Here is a 20,984-nt window from a genome sequence, read left to right on the forward strand (position 1 = left end):
TACATTGTTACTCACTAATGGCTGTGGGAATTTGGTCCCCAAGTCTCCTTATTCCATTATATGTAACGATCCCCTTGTCTCTCGTTTATGTATATATTTTTTATGCATGCATTTTGACGAATGTTAATATAGTTCACAATATTGTCAGTTTGATTATAAAATGGATGATTCAATGGTGCGAATTAATAAAAAGGCTTGGGGGGGACAAAATAATTTGTCAAAATCTCAGAGGTCCAATTTTGTTTTGCTTTTTCTCAATGACAATGCCAAAAAACGAGAATTTTTTATGGAAGTTCTGAAAAAGGGCATTTCTGGAAATATACGGGGGGGGGGAGTAAATGTCCTCTTGAATTACCTTCATTGAATCATTGGAATGATTTGCCATTATTTTATTTTTTTTTTGCCCTTTCAGGTTTGTTTTACAACTTATTAAAGCAAGGGCTTTTTTGGTCTTTTTCACTATTTTTATGTTCCATTATATCCTTTATTCTGTTTTTATATATTCATTACGCTGTGGCTTAGTTGTGAGCGGCTAGGGTGGATCAGGAAACCAAATAAAATAAAGTTTACTGGACTATTTATTTTGTTAATTATAGTTTGCCGGATTTAAGTGACATTTTAAGACGCTGATGTATTTAAATTTTTTGACGATGTGTACTTTTGAGGGTTTACGAGTTAAAGCTCCTTTTTCTTTCTTTTTTCTTGCTTCTTCTCTCTTCTTCAAAAACATAGTTAAATATTGCAAAATCCGAAGCATAATCTGTGCATTATGATCAGGAACCATATCAAATATTTTCCTTCGCCAGCAGATTTTTTAGCCTCTAAGCTGAAAATTCTGATTTTAGCCTTTCTTTTTAGTTAAAGTAAGTTTAGGTGTTCGAGATCGATCTAATAGGGCCGACTTTCATCTCTTCCACCTTACACAGTCATAATATGGTGCATATTGCCCTGGACATATTGTAAAGTATATAAAGTATATATGGACATATTGTAAAGTATTTATTGTCATTATTATTATTAGTCTTAGTTTTTTTTTTTCATAGTTTTGGTATTAATGGTTAACTGAGAGAGTGTTCAGGTCTTTTTTTTATCATTTTTTTTTTAATGAAATTTGTAAAAGGTTGTGAATTAGAGGACTGCAGCCGTCCTTCATCAGGCTTTTTGAGCCTTCCCCGGGCGGTTGCTTGTATATAGTTTATTTTGTAATTTGTAGTAAATAAAGCTAGTCAAGTCATTTAAAGTATATATGGACATTTGGATATTTATGGACATTTGGACATCTGGTCCTGGTACATTTTGGTTTTGCAACATTACCTTACTTTTAACAATTGCTCAATTCTAGGAACAATGTTCTGCATCACTTGCGTCCGGTATATTTGATTCATCCAGTCTACGGAGTGGCACCTGTCAGACTCCCAGTGGAAGGAGCTCCACTCATTGCAATGCCACAGCGTTTACAAATGCCTCCTCGTCTGCCTCCAGCTGCTTGTGTTCCATTTAATCCATTGTTAAATGGAAGCCGCTCCCTTCATGGTCAGCCAGTGACTGCACAGCCTGGGTTAAATCAAATGAGTTTTGAGTCCATCAATAGACAAGCTCAGTTTCATATGCAGAAGCTTTTGCAACTCCAGGCTATGCAGGCTCAGATGCAGCGAGGATTATATCCACATGTAGCAAGTCGTATGCCAATGCAGCAAGCGCTGAGTGAACCTGCAAGAAACTTTCCACCGGGTTTTCCTCCTCAAAATGCAGCCTCTCCATCTAGACTGAATACATCCTCATCGCCTAGACTTATTACTGTGGAAGAACTAGAAGCATCCCTTTTATCTATGGATGTATCTGCCGAAATGAAGGGTAGAATTTCTGATTCAAGGGTAGAAAGTAGGGCAAGTACTGGGAATGGAAATAATAGTGGTCCTCATTTTGAAAATGGTATATTTGTTTGTAATGGGGATACGTCATTAGACGGAAGTTTGGAAGGAAGTGATCAAGAAGATGCTTAGGCAATTCCTATTCTCACTCCCATTTTAAATATTTGAAAATACAGACACTAGAGGTGCATCAAGTTGTCATCACACCGCAGTGTAATAATTCAGAAGCCTAATTGACGTGTGAAATTGTGGTTTTTCTGACAGAAATGATGATTGGGACTTTTATTTTATTTTGCTTAATCGGAGACATTTTAGTTCATCCTGAAAGAAGATTGAATATTATTTTTTTTTTTTTGCAATATTTTTCTGCTTAATTTTAAACCCTGAAAATCAATCCCTCCCCCCTCTCCTTATATCTCTGTTTGCATTGTAGAGAACTTATTCGTTGTGAAACCTTAAGCATGTAGAGTACTACCGTAGCTTTTCCAATCGATAGTGAAAATGGTCTGAGGGACTTCTCTCTAGAAAATAACAAATATGACCTAAAACACAATTTCCTTTATTTTAGCCTCCCTCCGTCGTCTTAATCCTTGGAATCTCTTTCTATGGATCTAAATGTGGGCAATTGGGTCATTTGTATATAAATGGAAGTCTGTGCTAGTGGGTGTCTTTAAATACACAGATACACTAATCAAGCTTTAAATTCTTTTAAAGTTTGTGTTCTCGGCAGGGCCGTATCCAGTATTTTATTTGAAGGTGAGAGTACAAAAAATATTAAAAAACATATCAAAATGTATTTTTATGTATTTATATTACATTTCTACGTGTCGGACAAACATTTCGGAGGGAGGGGGTCGAACACCCTAACCCTTCTGCTGAATACGGCCTTGGTTCGCTGTGCAATTTTTCTGTGCTCCTATTGTCTTAATATATCAGCGAAAGATAACAGTTTTACTATTATCCCATAGCTGAGATATAACTATCCATCTACCAAATTATATTTTTGAAATTTATTACACATAGCTTTTTAGATTCAAAATGCATTAAATACTGATGAAAAATCGTTTAAAAATGATATATTTCCTATTTTATAAAAAGTTTAGATCCTTCTCCAAGAAAGAATTTCGAGGAGTATCATTTCTCTGGCTCAATGAATGGATAGGCTCTTTCAATGACATAAGTGTCTCAATGAGTAATTCAATGGTAATTCTAATACCATTTTACGATTAATACCATTTACGTATTCAATATCGGGGGGGGGGGGGAATTCGTATTCAATATGGGGAGGGAAGAGGGAGGGAATTAATTCAATGACATAAGTGTCTTGTCCTCCTGGTGCAAGTTACAGCTGCAGTATCTTCTTAAATTCACTTGTTTCAGATGCCCAAAACAAACCAGATACCCAAAATGTGATCTAATCAAGGTCTATCTTCTTTAAATAAATGGCTAACATATAAAATTAAGAAACATGAAACATTTTTACTATTACCTTTTGTAAAACAATCTGTAATGTTATAGTCTTATACCTCTTAAAAAGGAGGTTCAGGACCTCAGAACCTCTTAAGAAGGAGGTTCAATTGATTTAATTAATTTAAATTTGAATATAATCAGAGGACGTTGGAGTTGCTACCAGTATTAGTTTAATTGCTGTAGATTTAATTGGTTTTTATATATTAGTAACTTAAAAAATTGAATTGTTTAATTAGTTGTGAATTTATCCGTTAATTTGCCAGTCATTCTAGTCCTATTGGCCACACAGTCTCTATTGGCCTAACTAGGTAAATATAAATATATTGGTAATAGGTAAATAGGTAAATAGGTAATATATTGGCCTAACTAGGTAACGATTAGTTAATTAAATTTATTTTTCCTAACACACTAACAATTTTCACATGTGCATTCATATTCTATCCATTACTGGCCCCACACATTATGGTTGAAACTATATAAAAATACTTTTAAGTTAATTACATACACCAATAGTTTTTCATCTTTGCAATTTTTAATCTTTTGAAAAGTAGATCTATGAGCTTTATATTTGCTCGATTTTTTAAGTGGCTCTATTGAAACTAAGGATGGATCAAGTTTGAGTTAAATTAAAACTAATTAAGTTGGAGCTAAGTTGAGCTTAAGTATGAGCTTTAGTTCAAGTTTTTTAGCCGCACCATTGAAACTAAAGATGGATTATCAGATACATAGATAATTATGGATATATGAATATGGACACATAATATATATAAATGGATGAATGATTACGAAGGATCATATGTAGATTGTAACTATACCCTTCTTAGGTATTAAAGTAAGAGATTTTGTTGTTTTTTTCCTTTTTTTTATTACAACATTATTTCAGTTCATCTTTTATCAAGAACCTTTTGCTTTACGGGATGCGTAAGCCAACACATGTTTTATCTGGTTATATTAGCTGCCTTTTATGGCGGGCCCTTCTTATAAAGTTTATGCCTTCAATTTAAGGTAGTGGCGTCAATTTGCAGAAGTTAGGGGGCGGAACAAAAATTAATTTTTCAAAATATAGGGGGTCGCAATTTTATACTTATTCGATTTTTCAATGGAAGTATCTAAAACGCCATTTTCTCAAATAAAAATACCCAAAAGTGGGTATTGTTTAGAATCTTGGGGGGGGGGGGGATATTGTGCGGCCAATTCTCCCTCCCCTCCTTCCCAATTGACAACGCTGATTTTTGAAATCTCTTATCCCTAATAATTATGGATATATGAATATGGACACATAATATATATAAATGGATGAATGATTACGAAGGATCATATGTAAATTGTAACTATACCCTTCTTAGTTATTAAAGTAAGAGATTTTGTCGCTTTTTTCCCTTTTTTTTATTACAACATTATTTCAGTTCATCTTTTTTCAAGAACCTTTTGCTTCACGGGATGCGTAAGCCAACACATGTTTTATCTGGTTATATTAGCTGCCTTTTATGGCGGGCCCTTCTTATAAAGTTTATGCCTTCCATTTAAGGTAGTGGCGTCAATTTGCAGAAGTTAGGGGGCGGAACAAGAATAAATTTTTCGAATATACATATTCGATTTTTCAATGGAAGTATCTAAAACGCCATTTTCTCAAATAAAAATGCCTAAAAGTGGGTATTGTTTAGAATCTTGGGGGGGGGGATATTGTGCGGCCAATTCTCCCTCCCCTCCTTCCCAATTGACAACGCTGATTTTTGAGATCTCTTATCCCTAATAATGATTCTCATGTTAGGGATCGAATTTAAACTAATTGTTATGTTGAGTTTTTTTTTATATATATATTCCCGACTGTGTTACTTAAATACGGTTTTTTTTTTTGCTATTTGAAATTCATATTGCAAGTTTTCAATAATTTTACACAGTTCTCGAAACAGCATTTTATATTTTGATTTATCACTAGACTCCTTGAGCTAAGTCTACTTTATAGTCTATAATACGTATTGAACGTCGTCTGAACGGTGGGGGGAGGGTTATAGGCTCCCCTTGCTTTCTCTCGAAAACATATATTGCTTTCTAATGGGAAAATTTGCAGTATTCGAAAAAAATGATAACTTTCACGCATCCGAAATACGATTTTTCGACCTTTCACCCCTTAAAATAAATTTTGTAGGCTCGCCCCTCTCCCTCTAAATACTACTTAAGTGTGCGTCCATGGCATTTTTGGTAACAAGACCGTGCATAACTAACTTCTAAGCACTAGTCTAAGTATAACATTCAACAAATTCTGTAAGCCCAGCGATAGAAAAATATGGTTGATATTGTTTTATTATTGTGTGCTAAATGCAATGTTTTAATTTTTTGTTCTATCCTCTTGATTCATCACAATTTTTTAATTGCTTTTTGGTGTACACATATTTAATCTTTTTCTCTCTGCACGATTACTTGTGGGGCAAATGCTCCCCCCTCCTCCAATTGACGCCAATCTTCTGCTTTGATATTATATGTTTTATGTTTTTTTTTTCGGCTTAATGTTTCTATTTTGCCATGATTAGGCTATAGTAGATATTTTTGTATATGTAAATGATGTATTTTTAAAAAATGTTTAATAGTTATCACTTTTCTGTCAAATTCTGTAAATTGTCTTTTTGTAGTATTGGCATTTTGCAGCATGTAGCATTGGTATTGGCATTTGCATTTTGTAGTTACTGTGTAGTTACTTACTAAGAACTGTAGAAATTTGGCCCCCCATGTCCCCTTGCTCCATCTGGTCTCTATATATGTGTATATATTTTTGTATGCATGAGTTTTGATGAAATTGTATAAATCAATATTTTTTTAAAGTATTTTTGATCAAAATAAAAAGGAATTAAAGATGTCAATTTATATCATTGCACAAATACTGTGGGTATTATATGAATTTCAGGTTTTTACTTTATTCTTGTTTTTCCCTTTTCTTTTGGAAGCTGTGAAAAAATCTCCCTCCCTTATTACCCAAACAATTAATCAAAAGGTCTGTTTCTTTCTTAGAATTAAAGGGTATATTAAAACTAACCTGTAAACACAGATATGAGGCTTATAAAGATACAGTGGATTACGTAAAACTACTTACCTCAAGTACATGATAGTGCGAATATTTATTAATAGCGTTTTGAGGCATATTTGAAAAAAAACATCAAAAACATCTTTTCTGGTAGTTTAAACTGTTTCTTAGAATATCAACCCGGTGATGTTTTTATTATTTGATATCTTGGAAATTCCTTTCAAATGTTGGATTTTTTGCTGGCGAATCTTGGGATATTTTGAAATTTTGGGTGGTCGCCCTGTTATAGACTAGATTGGCCATTTCTCTCTCTCTCTTTTCTCTCTCTCTCTCTCTATCTCTCTCTCTCTCTCTCTTTTGTTTCTCTCTATCTTTCTGTCTTTTTGTTTTGTCTCTCACTTTGTGTTCCAATTGCTTAGTCTCTTTCTTGCGTGTCGTTTCACCTTAATTTCATTCTTTTAAAGCATTCATTTTTGACCTGGTGATTAGCTTTTGTGGGGGGGGGATTTTCTATTTTATGATTGTTTCGTTGCATATGTGCAGATTAAGGCGAATATTTATCCTCGGTAGAATCTCTTTCAGTATATATATTTTTTATATTATTCAGGCATAACATAAATTTCAAAAGTAGCATAATGTCGAAATTACATATATATATATATATATATATATATATATATATATATATATATATATATATATATATATATGTATATGTATATACATATATATATATATATATATATATATATATATATATATATATATATATATATATATATATATGTAGTGGCGTTCAGTTGCTTGGAAACTAACATTTCATTTAAAAATTGAAAATAAGAGCAGATCGATTTTGCAACGGAACTGCCTAAATTATACTGAAATTACTTTTCACTAATTATTTTTTTTGGAAGGAAGATTATCAAAATTATATAAAAATTGATATTCAATGGCTATTAGGCGCCTGTGGTTGATCGAGAATGTTAGAATTTTATTACTGCAATGTTTATTTCTATTATATGTCTTTATTTGTTTTGAATAGTGTTCTGCAGGTCTCTGCCTATCGAATCTGTCTCTATATTTTGCTTGGTATTCAGATAAATTTGTTATATTCAGTCTAACTTTCCCTCTTATTGTATATGATGTTGTTTGGAGTGTTTATAGTGTTTTATTTTTTATTTCTTTTTTGTCACTTAAATGTTGTTTTGGCAGAAGGTTTTCGTCCCGAAGAAGGTTTCCTTCTGTTGAATATTAGCTATCTCTTTATATTTTGCTTGGTGTTCATGTAAATGTATTTCATTTAGTCTAATTCTCCCTCTTATTGTATATGGTGTTGTTTAGCGTGTTTATGGTGTTTTATTTTGCATTTCTTCTTTGCCGTATAAATGTTGTTTTGGCAGAAGGTTTTTGTCCCGAAGAAGGTTTCCTTCTGTCGAATATTAGCTACCCGTTTAGATTTTGCTTGGTGCTCAGGTAAATTTGGTGCATTTAGTCTAATCCTCCGTCTTGTTGTATATGGTGTTGTTTAACGTGTTTTTGGTGTTTTATTTTATGTTTTTTCTTTGCCGCATAAATGCTGTTTTGACAGAAGGTTTTCGTCCCGAAAAAGGGTTCCTTCTGTCGAATAATACTTATTGTTTTGTTTGGGGGGGGGGGGGGTACGTTGCTTTTGGTTTATTGTGTCTAATCCTCCATTGTATTGAGTGCGATGTTGTTTGATGTGATTGCAGTGTTTCATTTAATATTTCTTCTTTGTCGTTTAAGCATTATAATGGCACAAGGTTTTTTAACCAAAGGAGATTCCTTTCTACCAAGTAATATTCAGTCCTTTTGTGGTTATTATCGTAACAGTTAGTTGATAATACGTCCTATTTCAAATATATGACTTTATTAAGGTAAACCTGTCTAATTGTGCAAAATTAAGAAACAAAAACTATTTCAGTAAATTATACAAAAGTCTGGGGGCTAGCCTCGAAAGCTCCCTCTGGGTGTGTAGCACTTGTAGATCTAGATTATCATTATTCATTTTGGCTCGTATTTGGATGTAATACTAATAATAAAGGGGGGGGGGCTTATTACAGCTTAATTATCACAGCACGGTAAATCCATCAGAAACCCTGGTTGAGGTTTACTATTTTTAAAATAAGGTACTTATCATGTATTTGAAAATACAAAAGTTAAAAAGAATTTTTTTAATTAATTTTTAAAGATATTAGATGATTACTGTTTGTTATTAAGTGTCAGACCTACTGAGCTGTAATAGGGCTAAACTAGGGCGATAAGAATAAAAAATTAAACTAGTTTTTTTTCTTACTTCATATACATTAGAAGATTGGTATATTCCTGGCAAAAACATTAAGTAAGGATCTCAACCTTTTTTTGGCTCTCTTATAGCCAGGAATACTAAGCAGATTTACTAAGATCTCCCCATATCTTAGAAATTCTAAGGAAATACGTTTTTGGAATTTTTTTCTAAATTAATTTCTTTTTTTCTCGAGTTTTTTTCGTTGATTTCATATACATAAGAAGAGATTGGTATATTCCTGACAAAGGCACTAAGTAAGGATCTCAACCTTTTTTGGGTCTCTTATAGCCAGGAATGCTAAGCAGATTTTCGAAGATCTGCCCAGAAAGCCTGTATATGGCTTTTTTGTAGCCTGACTTTGCAGATTTTCTTGGACATGCTAAGATTTTAGATTTTATAAATAATTTCTACAGTAAATTACTTGTTTTTGTTTCGGATGTTTACGTGCACAAGAAGACATTGATTTTTTTTTTTTTTTTTTTTTTTTTGTAAAAAAAAAAAACAAAAGAAGGTTCTTTATTCTTCTTTTTGTTTCTTTTGTTTCTTTTTTTTACAGCCAGATTATACTTAGCAGGTTTTGTCGGACTTGCTGAGATGTCATATTTTGGAACTAATTTCTACGGCAAAGCAGATTTCTTTAGTTGATATACTTATAATATACCTTGTCTCATTAATTTTTTCTTCTAATTATTCTTTGTAAGTTCTTCGTTTTGTCCTATATTTCTCTAAATAAAGTGTCTCTAATTCTTCTCGTTCCTCTAGATGTCCGTTTTCTTGTACAGGGTTTAGTTTCTGTCATAAAATTAAATTTAAAAACTAGATTTTTCAACTAAAAGTACGGAGCAACATTAAAACTTAAAACGAACATAAATTATTCCGAATTCAGGAGGAGAGCTGAAAAACCAGGAATTTAGGAAAGATTCCTTGTTGTCTAGTTCCATCACCGCTTCCAGGGCAGTCGCTCCTTGAGATTTTCCCTCGGATCTTTAAATTTTGGACCTAAGCTTGGAATTTTTAGAAAAGTATATGTTAAATTGAAGGCTAGGGGGGGGGGGGGGTGGTACTAGATTTGAACCTCCCCCCCCTGAAATTTTGTGCGGCCTGTAAAAAAAAAGTACCAAAAATGCATACTAAAGAAAAATTTATGAGTTTTTTTAAGTTTTGTTGTAACCCTAACTCCCCCCCCCCACCCCGAACAGAATTCCTAGATGCGGTTGATTAACTTTATATTCATGAAGTACATTTAGTATATGCCTTATTATTATTCAATATCAAGGGATTTGTTGCTGTTCTATTTTAGGATATTACTATATTTCGAATGGTAGTCTTAGCCCCTTTGGTTTGTCTTCGAAGACATAAACATTTTTAAAATTAACAAGTCTTGCATTAAGTGAAATTGATAGAAATGCCCAGAGATTGAGAACCATGTCGCAGAGTGGTATAAATAACTTGGCTAAGGATATCTGACTTATCATTTGCTAACTGGAGTGATCAGAAAGGCTGCAATGTCGTAGTTTCTGCAATTAAAGTTTTGGAAATTTTGTTTCCATTTGTATGTCATATATAGACTTGTGTATAAATATATTTTAAGAAAATGCTTTTCGAACAGTTTTATTTTCTTGCCAGATCTTGGGTCAGTGTTTTGCTCTTGGATGGAATAACTAATTAACAATAAAATTTTGGAATTTCAGAAAGTGCAGTCGTATCTGAACTATTCAGATTCTAGCTTGAGTAAGTCCATAAAATACAGAGTGAGATAATTTAAAAAAATAGAATGATTCAGTCGATGATTTTGATTTTTTTTTGCGGCCCAATCATCAAGTTGAAAATATTTCCGAAATGTTGATATAGTTGTTCCTGTGTTTGTCTATGAATAATGTTCAAAGTGCATAGGTAGCACACTTAGATTGGCATTCAAAAATGTCAACACTGTTTGAAGACTAGAAAGGCTCTCTTTTTTGTGTTTTTTCATTATTATAGATCCTTGTGATGAGAATTGGAATGAAGTTAATAAATTATCAAGGGGTTTGTCGCCAAAACCTTAAAAAAACTGCAAAAAACAAACTTGGTCAGATTGGCTTCTGAAAAACTGATTTATTTGAATGCATCTTTAATGGTATTAATCCATGATTATACTTTATGTCCACAAAAGGCCGAATAATTATGTCGACGATACCATACGTAGAAATTAAGTTCCAAATTAGAATTTTGGTAAAGCCTGTTTCAATGTTTCCAAAAATAGGTTTAATTACACACCACGTTCTGAATATGTCCTATCTGCATTTTGTAGACTGTCTTCTATAGCTCTTGTGGCTTTCCTGCTTAGGATTCAGCCCTCGCAGCCCTACAAATCCTAACATTTAAAGAACGAAGGTATCAGCTGATGTGCAAATTTGGGCACTCCGTTCTTTCGAGTGATAAACACCGATCCCTACTGCCCCCCGCCGCCACAGTCAACAGAAACACGCGCCACATCCATAAGCTTGAACCAGTACGCTGCAGGACAAATCGTTTCAGCAATTCATTCGTTCCTTTTTTTTACGAGTGTTATATTGTTGTAAAGGGTAGCGTAATTTAGTTGTGGTGTCAGCCGTAACTACGACATCTATTTTTATTAAATGAATCTTGAATCTTCCCAGGTAATAAAGATGAATCATGGGTAAGATGGGGTTTGGTTAAGGAATCGCTCTTTTCTCTCTCTTTTTTCTCCCTTAACAACTACAATATGTCATTTCACTAAAAATTTCTTTGTTGAATTCTAAAATACATCAGTATTTTTTTTTTTTTTTTCATCATCCTCAGTTTTTGTTTGATAATTTGGAAGTTTGTTTTCAAAGAAATCTGAGTGTTTTTCGCTTTTAAAAACCTTACATTTGGTTGGGAATGTTTTCCCTATACCAATTCATTGACTGAACTCAAAAATGAATATTTTCTTGTGTACGTCAGGTCTTAATTTCATAACAATCGGAGGAGGATACGGAGTTAATCTTTGGGGGGGGGGGGTAAAAATTTAGCTCCTCCATATCTGCCTCTGACCCTGTAATTAATACAATTTCAGAAATTCTAGGGGGAGTTGCGTGCCCCTAAAACCACCCCCTGGAACCGTCCCTGGCAATAATGATTCTTACCATTCTCTGAAATATTTGGTAGCTTATAATTTATCCTGAACAACTAGTTGGTGATATAGCGCGGTCTATTGCTACAAAACTGATTAGTTTAAGTGTATCTTTGGCGTCCAACTAGTGTCGTTGAAGTGTACAGAAAATATATGTCCAATTCGCTAAAGTGCTCTTATTTTCGTGTTGTCTAATTATTTAAGAAATAAATGCGGTAAGTTGTCGAAGAGACGTTCTTGGCAATAGGCTTATTCTGCTAGAAACATTTTATCTGTATATACTTGTGTTTTGTGCATACGAATTGAGTAAACTATTTCGCCTGTATATGTACTTGCAGCTCCGAATTTTTTATTAAAAATTTGTGGCATATGCCCAGGGGGGGGGGGGAGTATAAATTGAAAAGCTGGTAAATTGCAGAGAGAACAGTACAAGATAAGTAATGAACATGCGATTAAAATTGGGAATCAGTCCCTTTTTTTCTCGCTTTTACGTTGAATATACTTAGTGTCTTGTATACTTCAACTTTTCGGCAGCAGCCAAGTTGCGAGAACCGGAACCGTTCTTGTAACCTTTTCGGCAACAGGTTACAACAGGGCCCTGTTCGGCAAATATTACAGCGTTTTGGCGCTAAATTCTCATATCTATCAGATATAGTTATTGTAGATTGTCATTAGAGACAAAATTGTACGCCTTGTATAATTGGATCAGATGCCAATTTCATTCACCTTCATAAAAAAAAAAAAAAAAAAAAAAAAAAAAAAAAAAAAAAAACATGAAAGATTGCTAAAGAAGATGCACTTTTCGTTTAGTATCTTGTACCAATCATTGGGTGGTAAATTAACTTTTTATTTGTGTATTGAATGTGCGAGTACATTTTAGCATTGAGCTGTACGTGTGGAGATGCGTTAAATAAAAAATCATTTTTAGATGCCACATTGCCCCACTCAGACCTTCCATTCCTTGGGATTCTAGTCTCGAGCTTATATATTAAATATTACCCCCAAAAACTGAACTAAACGCTTGTATTTTGTTTTTTATGCATTGGGGTTTATTTTCAAACCCTGTGATTTTTGCAAGTAAACTTTTGGATATTGATAGATTACACTGGGTAACAGCCAAAAAATCGTCAGTGCTTTCTCATCTGATTTGGAATAATGTTGGTGTTCTGAGTCCGAATATCACATTGATTTTGCTCTATCAAGTCAACTTTTTTAGATACAGCCATAGATAAACCTGACGAGTGGTGCATATGCTAATATCAGGGGTTTTGTGTTCAGTCATATTTTGCTTGTAGAATATATTGAATTACAACATTAGTTAAAAAAAAAGTATATGCAAAGTATATGCATATATATAAGTATATGCATTCGTGTATGCGTGAGTGCAAGGCTATTTAGTTAACCCTTAGCCAATAAAATTGATTCTAAATTTCACTGCCTGACATCAACCTGCATCTTTGTATTTCTTTCACTTGGTCGATATGGCTTTGGAGCGACGGTCATGCAGGAATGATCCTGACGTTTTCTGCTACATCTGCAGAGATTACACGCTGTCAATGGACAGGAGAAACATCATAGGATTTGTAAAGCGCGCCTACGAGGCTTACTTTGAAGTCAAACTGGTTGACTAAGATAAGTCCTAGGCACTGCATACGGCGAGCAAGATTTGTATGGAATACCTCCAGCAGTGGACAAATGGCGCGAAAACTTCTCTGAAGGCTGCGATTCCAATGGTTTGGAAGGAGTCGTTAGACCATGCATCGAATTGTTGCTTCTGTGCCATTAATACTGCTGGCATCAACCGGAAGAATTGACACAATCCCCAGTACTCTGACCTTCCATCTGCCCACTGTCCAGTTGCTCACTGCAAAAAAATTCTATACCAGCGTTCACAGAGCTTCCCGACAGTGACAACAAGGCCACCAGTGCAGGTGAGGGAGGATATACAGAAGAGGAATATAAAGCACAAGATAGTCTGCAGCCCTTTTCATATTGTGACCTTAATGATTTGGTTTGGGATCTCAACTTTTCGAAGACTTCCTCAGAGCTGTTGGCCTCCAGACTCAAAGAAAAAATCTATTTGGTGAGGATGCACATATCAGTTTCTTTCGTAGAAGGCATGAGGACTATATGTGGTACTTCTGCCACGAGTAAGACCTTGTGTACTGACAAGATGTCGCCAGACTTATTGGTAAACTCGTCGCTCCTCAATAGGATAGTAAACGGTAAGCCTGCACAAAAATGCAGCCTACTGCATAAAACAGTAAGCCGCATGAAAGACTTGTTAAATATTTTCCAGAGTGACTGTCTAAGGATGGTTTTAAGTACTCGTTTGACTGACCGTATCGTAAACAGTAAGCTGCACAAAAAATGCAAGCTGCATAAAAATACCGCTTGCTGCACAAACACAGAAAGTTGTACGAAAGATTTGCTTAATGTTTTCCGGAGAAATTGTCTAAGGATAGTTTTAGGTTCTCATTTGACTGACCATATGTTTAGCAATAATCTGTGCGAAAAAATGGTTCCATCCTACTTTGTAGGGCTAGAAGGAAATACGGGCTAAGATGGATGGTCATATTTATCGATGAGGATGCTAGTGGCCAAAGATTTTGTGTTTTGACCGTCCATTTAGGGCCTATGAAAAGTAAGTTGTCCCCGAATGGACTAGGCTGTGATCAAAAGAAAAGAGTTTACGACTTTATGGGTAGAGTATATAGTGAGGCTTTGAATATATTGGGATGAAGGAGGAGCGTGCGTAGCTTTATTTGACTCATTTGGCTTGATGCTGCAACACAACGAGTTATTAGTAGTAGTAATAGTAGTTGATCTACATAAACCTAAATGGTTAATTGAAATTCAAATTAACCTTTCAGGATTCCCTTCGTGTCAATTTTTTCATTTTCTTTAAGCTAGGCTTTTGAAAATTATTAGTTTTTCTTTTTTGATTATTAGTTAAGTATAAGTTCGAAATTTTGAAAAATGATTAGTAATGCAGGTTCGAGGAATAATTAGGGCCTTAAATGTTTAATTCAGTCAAGACCTTTATTCATGTCCTTTTTTTTCCTAATGTGTTGGAGCTTCTTCGGAACCCAAGATTTAAAATTTCTTTTCAACAGCTTTGTTTTATTGCCAGTGCAGCATAATAGTGACTTAAGAAGTTAAATAATTTTTTATTCAAACGCAAAGTAGTTGCATCTTACATGCTAAAATTGTTAACTATAAACGTGTACCTTAATCCCCCCATTTGCTACCTTGTCATGAACAGATCCATAAACCAGGTTTTAGTACAAAAGATACGCTAATGGTGGTAAACTTTGCATTCGTTTCAGGGTTTTACATAAAATTCCACGATGTGCATGAGAAAAACTACATAGGGAGGATTACTGAGACAGATAAGACGGTGTATTTCCAAATAATGCATAGTGAAGCTCTGAAAAGTTTTATTAGAAAAAAGGTCCTTTTATCACAGAATTTAACTGCAACTTTTATAGCAACATTTTTGATACGATTTTGAAAAGTCAAAAAACTGTTCGTTGTGTTCAAGAATATTGGTATATACAAACGGGTGGTGTAAAATCCAGGACATGTAGGGCTCAGCGTTAAAGTGGTCAATCCATTTTCTTAACACTGATGCTTCCACAGGGCTTAAACCTGTATATTGCCGAAATATTTTAGTAGTTGATCGAGGACTCTATATTATCTATGTTTTTTTTTTTTTTTTTTTTTTTTTTCTGTTAATTGAAATTTCTTGACTTTTACCGAAACCATTATCATGCTCATCCTAGCTCATGTGATCTTAAGAGTGCTTGTCGTCTTACATGGTTATATTCGAAAGTAAAGGATGTATGTATTTTTATTTATTTATTTTTTGGCATAGCTTCAACGTATTATGCTTAGTCACTGGTTAATCAAATGTAGTTAGAATCTTCTGTATTAGAGGTTCTTACATTGAAACTGCCTCTACATCCTAATCCTTAGAGAGTTTATATGTCTGGTGGGTTTTACTTAGTCGCCATTGAACGCCCGCTTGGTTTGAATTCGTGCGCTTCAACTAATCAAATAGCTTAGAAGTTTCCTAGGTTCTTTGGAAAGTTTCAAGCCTAATACCTCAGAACCCATCTGTATCTAGTTTTTCAATGGTCTAGTTGAATGTTATTTATAATGTCGTTCCACTTGAATATGGAACCCTATTTTAGCGGCACGTCACATTCGATACAGATATCAATATCGGGATTATTTTTCTTTATATTGAGAATTATTTTAGTCTGATATGCTCCTTGACACAACAAAAATTAATGACTAATTAGTAATCAACTATTTAATTTATGTTAATTACTATTACAATTACTAGTTTAATGGTACTAATTACTAATATTAATAGTAATTGACATTAAAACATAACTGATATATGTAAAACAGAAAGCAGTGTACCTAGCAATTCCATAGACTGCCAACTCAGTTTTTTTAGTTTTCTCTTGCAATAAAAACAAACTTTAGGGCTCATCGTAATCCATATTAAGATAACAGCAACTAACCAGTCTACAATGCATAAGTTGACAAATATTTTGTTTTGGGCAGTTTCCTAGTAGATACCATCGGTGAACAACAGATACTTTTTTTTTTTTTTTTTTTTTTTATTTTTATGGACGGGCTTGGAGAACTTCACTCTCTCTCTCTCTCTCTTTATCTCTCTTTATCTAGTCTGTCTCCTCTCTCTGTCATGGCGCAAGGAAGGAGTAAACATTAGGAGAATAAAAAGGGAGTTAGTAAATATACATTTATATGCATAAATGTACATTTATAATCCCATAAAAAATCTTAAACATATCTTGATTACATAGGGGGAAGGAGGGGTACGGGTTCGAAGAACTTCACACTGTGCGCCTTTCTGTATATCAATCATATGGGACTACCAAATCTTTATCTATATTAAATTAAAAAAAAGTTTTTTTTAACTGAAAGTAAGGAGCGACATTAAAACTTAAAACGAACAGAAATATTCCGTATATGAAAGGAGCTGTCCCCTCTTCAATGCCTCACTCTTTACGCTAAAGTTTTTTTTTTGTTTTAAAAAATAGAGTTGTGAGAAAGAGTCTATCTTCCGATATTCCGATGACTGGCACGATTTGATTGCCACTAAAAAAGGAAAGAATTGTGTATCCGTAACCATAGGCTATCCTTTCCAGAGTAAAAATAGGTAGTTTCATATTTTTGTAGTTAAAAGGCTCAGGTTACCTATCTAGCGTTCTCAGACATGTTGAACGTGACGGTGCAATTTTACAGGGACAATACCAATTTTCGGTATTGACTTCCTTTTTCTTAAAGCAAAACTAAATAATTATTTGCAAATGCATATAAATAACTCTTTTAAATTTTTGTAAGCCCTCCACCGACCCCTCCCGAAAAAAATACCCCTTCTCTCAAAACCAAAATCCTGGATACGCCCTTGGTTTTGACTACTGATTAAAAGTACATTATTGAAATTAGCCTGAAGCGCAATATTCAAAAACTTATAATACAACGAACCAGAATAACTAATTTCTCTGCTATAAAACATATTTGCTGACAGGAATGTGGATGTTGGAAGGGTATATATTGGGGATACAGGTTAAAGGGGGCACGGGGCTTACTATTTACTGACCTTTCATAACCATGAAAAGTTTACTGACCCGAGAATCCCAATTATTTAAAAGAAGATGGTCGCAAAAGAGCAATGTTGTCAAGGGAAATGATTGGTAATATATTTGTTTGTTTCTTTTTGATAGACAGATGCTATTAGTTTTATGTAGGTAATCCTTGGACATGGTTGAGGACAACCAGGGCTTACCTATTGTGAATCGAATAAAAAAAAATAGTCTTGGTAGGTAGCCTTGACTAATGTCTAGTGGTATATAATTATAAAAATTAACCTAATATGTACTCTCACCTCCAACTCCCCCCTCATGTTGTTTGGCTCTGGGCAAGTTGCCTTTGAGCACTTGCATTGAGACGACAGTGCTTGCAGACAGGGTTACCACCATGAGCTGGAAGAATTTAATAAATCTGAGAGGAAAAATTGACTAAATCCCATCTATCTTTACTAAATACTAAAAAAAAATTTTTGCTCTTACGGATACGCTCTGGGCGCACCATCGATAATTGATTTTTAGTATAGGAGGATAATCAGTTCGATTTTCACGATCTTTTTCTTTTTTTTTCCTCTTTTCTTTCGTTTTCATAGTATGATTGAAAATTCCGGAAACCTACAAGTTCGAAAATCCTTTTTTTCGATATATATATATATATATATATATATATATATATATATATATATATATATATATATATATATATATATATATATATATATATATATATATATATATATATATATATATATATATATATAATGTTACATTTCTACTTACTTTTAATTTCTTTCAGTAGGCTCCTTTTTCCTCAATAAAAATGTTTAAACTAAAGAGATTCACCTAATCACCTTGGGTGGTTGGCTTTTGTTTTGATTCCAATAGATTCCCAATCATCACAAATCCAAGTGTCATTATAGCTTCATTTTTAGTTGGTAAGATTTGATACACAGAAAGCTGATTTTGTCGACCTTTTGATGCCGGAAGCGAAGTGTCTGTTTATTAAAATAGGTGACTGCTTGTCTGTCTCTGAGACAGACAAGCAAAATTGTAGACTGTAAAACAGACAAGCAAAAATTGTAAATTGTCATAAGTTTATGATAATTTTTTTCCCCTGAATTCATGGAAAATAAAAAGAAGTTTTTTTTACCCTAAATCATGACTTTTTACTAGTTTTTACTAGATTTCGGGAAATTTACTAGATCCTCTAAATTTACTAGATTTTTTTTTACTAGATCTAGTAAAATCCTACTGACGGTGGCAACCCTGCTTGCAGAGACATTTAAGAGCAGTTGACGACCAAGGTTGCCACCTGTAGCACGAAACGGCTATTTTAGCACTAACTTTATCATGTATAGTACTGTAGCTAGCACGTGTACAGGGTTTCTAAAATAGTGCTAAAATAGCACGAAGGTGCATTTTAGCACTATTACAGTCAATTTTTTCACTATAGCACCGAAAATTGCTGTGCAGTACGGAAATTTGGGCAACTGTAGCACTTTGTAACTGCCCGTCATGGCAACCCTGTTGACGACCTAATGTATTAAAAAAAAATACTGTACAACAAGAAGTCTCTAAGAGAGGATTTTTTTTCGATTTTTTTCACTGCGGGAATAGGCTAAAACATTTTAGTTGGAACAACGGTATCGTTTAATCTACTGCACCTTTAAATACAAAAGTCGTCTCAATTTAGCTTCATTGTAGCTTTTACATGCTGCTGTATGATTCTGATCCTGGCTTCCCTTTGTTATGCAAATTCCCAAATTTCAATGTTGTAAAGTCTCGTTGCATCCACATCGGTTTGATTTATAGTGGAAATGTTTGATTTTATCTAGTAAATTATGAAAGAACTATTTTCCTAATTGGAAGATTTCCTTCAGGGATCCTAATCTGTAGTCCTGAAATGAAAGCTGGCTTCAATTCTATAAAAGAACTAAATTTGTTTTTCTTTTTACTTCTTAGAGTTGCTTTATTCAAATCTTTCGCACTATCTATGACTTGGGAATATTGAGGAATTTCTGCTGCAGAGTGGTCAGTTTGGTACTCGGGACAAAAATGATCGAAACTCCCTAAACATAAAACCGAATGCTCTAAGGACACGACGCGCAGTTTTATTCCTTGAGCTGCTCTGGTACCCATAACCCAGGGCTCCGAAAAACTCTTTAATCTTGCCTCTTTACATAAGAGTCTTTGCAGGAGGTACAATATTGTAGCTAGCACAGACACAAAAAGTGAAAGTTTATTGTCATACTAGTTACATTTCTGTGTTACTAGCAGATATAGCTTTGCACTACTAGCACTACTAAGCACTAATAGTGGTACTAGCACTACGTCGTGGCCTGAGAACCGGCCACGACGGGTAGCGACCATTGTACGGTTATCTTGCATATAATTTTTATCCCCAATCTCATTAAAGCGGCCATCTAAAATGAAAGTCCTAAGGCTCCAAGTCAATTGGATCAAAATAATTTTTTTTTCCACAATTCAAGTTCCAGGTGTCACACTCAAATTCTGCAAGGAATTTTCTTTTTTTTTCAAACATCCATAAAATCTCCAAAAATTTTCTCAACCCCTTGAAATACTGCCAAGCTGCTGAGAGTGAATAGAATTGATAATAAAGATTAAACAGCCCGAGAAAACTGAATCCTTTGTTGACGCTGCGATATCCCCACATTCCAATGGGGAGAGCTTGAAATGACTTTGGGTATTTAAAGATGGTCAGTGTTAGTCCGAAAACTGGTGTGGCGATTGTAGACTATTTTTCCTGAACCTACCAACTGAGAGGGTAACTGGCAAAATATTCCTTTTGCAAAAGAAAGCAGAGGTTGATAAATGAGTCGCTGAACACGAGGAACTTGATATTCCGCCAAAACTGTTATTTTTATTTACCCTGACGTTTCTTGTCTTCACCACCGGAGTAATACTTTTAGAGTAAAAAGATCTAGCTTTTAAATTCTACCCCTTGGAAAAATCAAATGCTTATACCCTTCCAATTCCAAGACAATTATCATGAATAAATGCCCATTCACAATGATATTTTACTAACACCAAGGTTTAGCTAGCGCTATTTTTTGCCAATCATAATTGTTTATAAATTGTTCAGCCAATCAGAAAATCCTATGACAAATCTGACTGGTTCAAATTAGTGCTAGCTAAATGTTGATATTCATAAAATATCCTCGTAAATGGACTTTAAGCTACAGTATTTGTTTTCCTTTCATATGTATGCCGACTTGTTAAAAAAAAGGGAAACAATTTTCCCCTTTGTCGTTTCCTACGGAACGTCCTACCGATGTCTTGTGCATTCTCTATTTCTAGTGTAATTGAATAAGGCAATTAGCTAATACCTTCCATGGCATTATTCACTTGTATTTCATAATTACGCTTACAGTTGGTATGCGGTTAATGGGATGGACGGATGCATTCTTTAGATCTGAAGGTTAGCAATAATCAACTTAGTCGTTTTGAGGTTTAAGTGAATGACGTCTGCCTTACCCCTTTCCTTGTAAATTACCAGTAGATGCAAAGTTAAAGACTTAATTAGAGGTAGTTGGCCATTAAATGATGGCTGTAAAGT

The 20,984-nt window shown here is 34.2% G+C and overlaps 1 protein-coding gene across 3 annotated transcripts in view; it reads left to right on the plus strand.

Moving 5' to 3' along the window:
- LOC148956245 (ATP-dependent RNA helicase with zinc finger domain-like) overlaps positions 1-3,087 on the plus strand; it is a 126,018-nt gene extending 122,931 nt beyond the window's left edge. For all 3 annotated transcript variants that reach the window (XM_089094714.1, XM_089094698.1, XM_089094707.1), the window contains one exon: positions 1,343-3,087. In XM_089094714.1, coding sequence (XP_088950840.1) covers positions 1,343-2,003 — 661 coding nt within the window. In that variant the 3' untranslated portion in view covers positions 2,004-3,087. The remainder of the gene's footprint in view (positions 1-1,342) is intronic.
- Positions 3,088-20,984: the final 17,897 nt, after the last annotated feature.

This window comes from Artemia sp. Qi Xiang Cuo, chromosome 1 (assembly GCF_049724085.1).
Source record: "Artemia sp. Qi Xiang Cuo chromosome 1, ASM4972408v1, whole genome shotgun sequence".
Lineage (NCBI taxonomy): Eukaryota > Metazoa > Arthropoda > Branchiopoda > Anostraca > Artemiidae > Artemia > Artemia sp. Qi Xiang Cuo.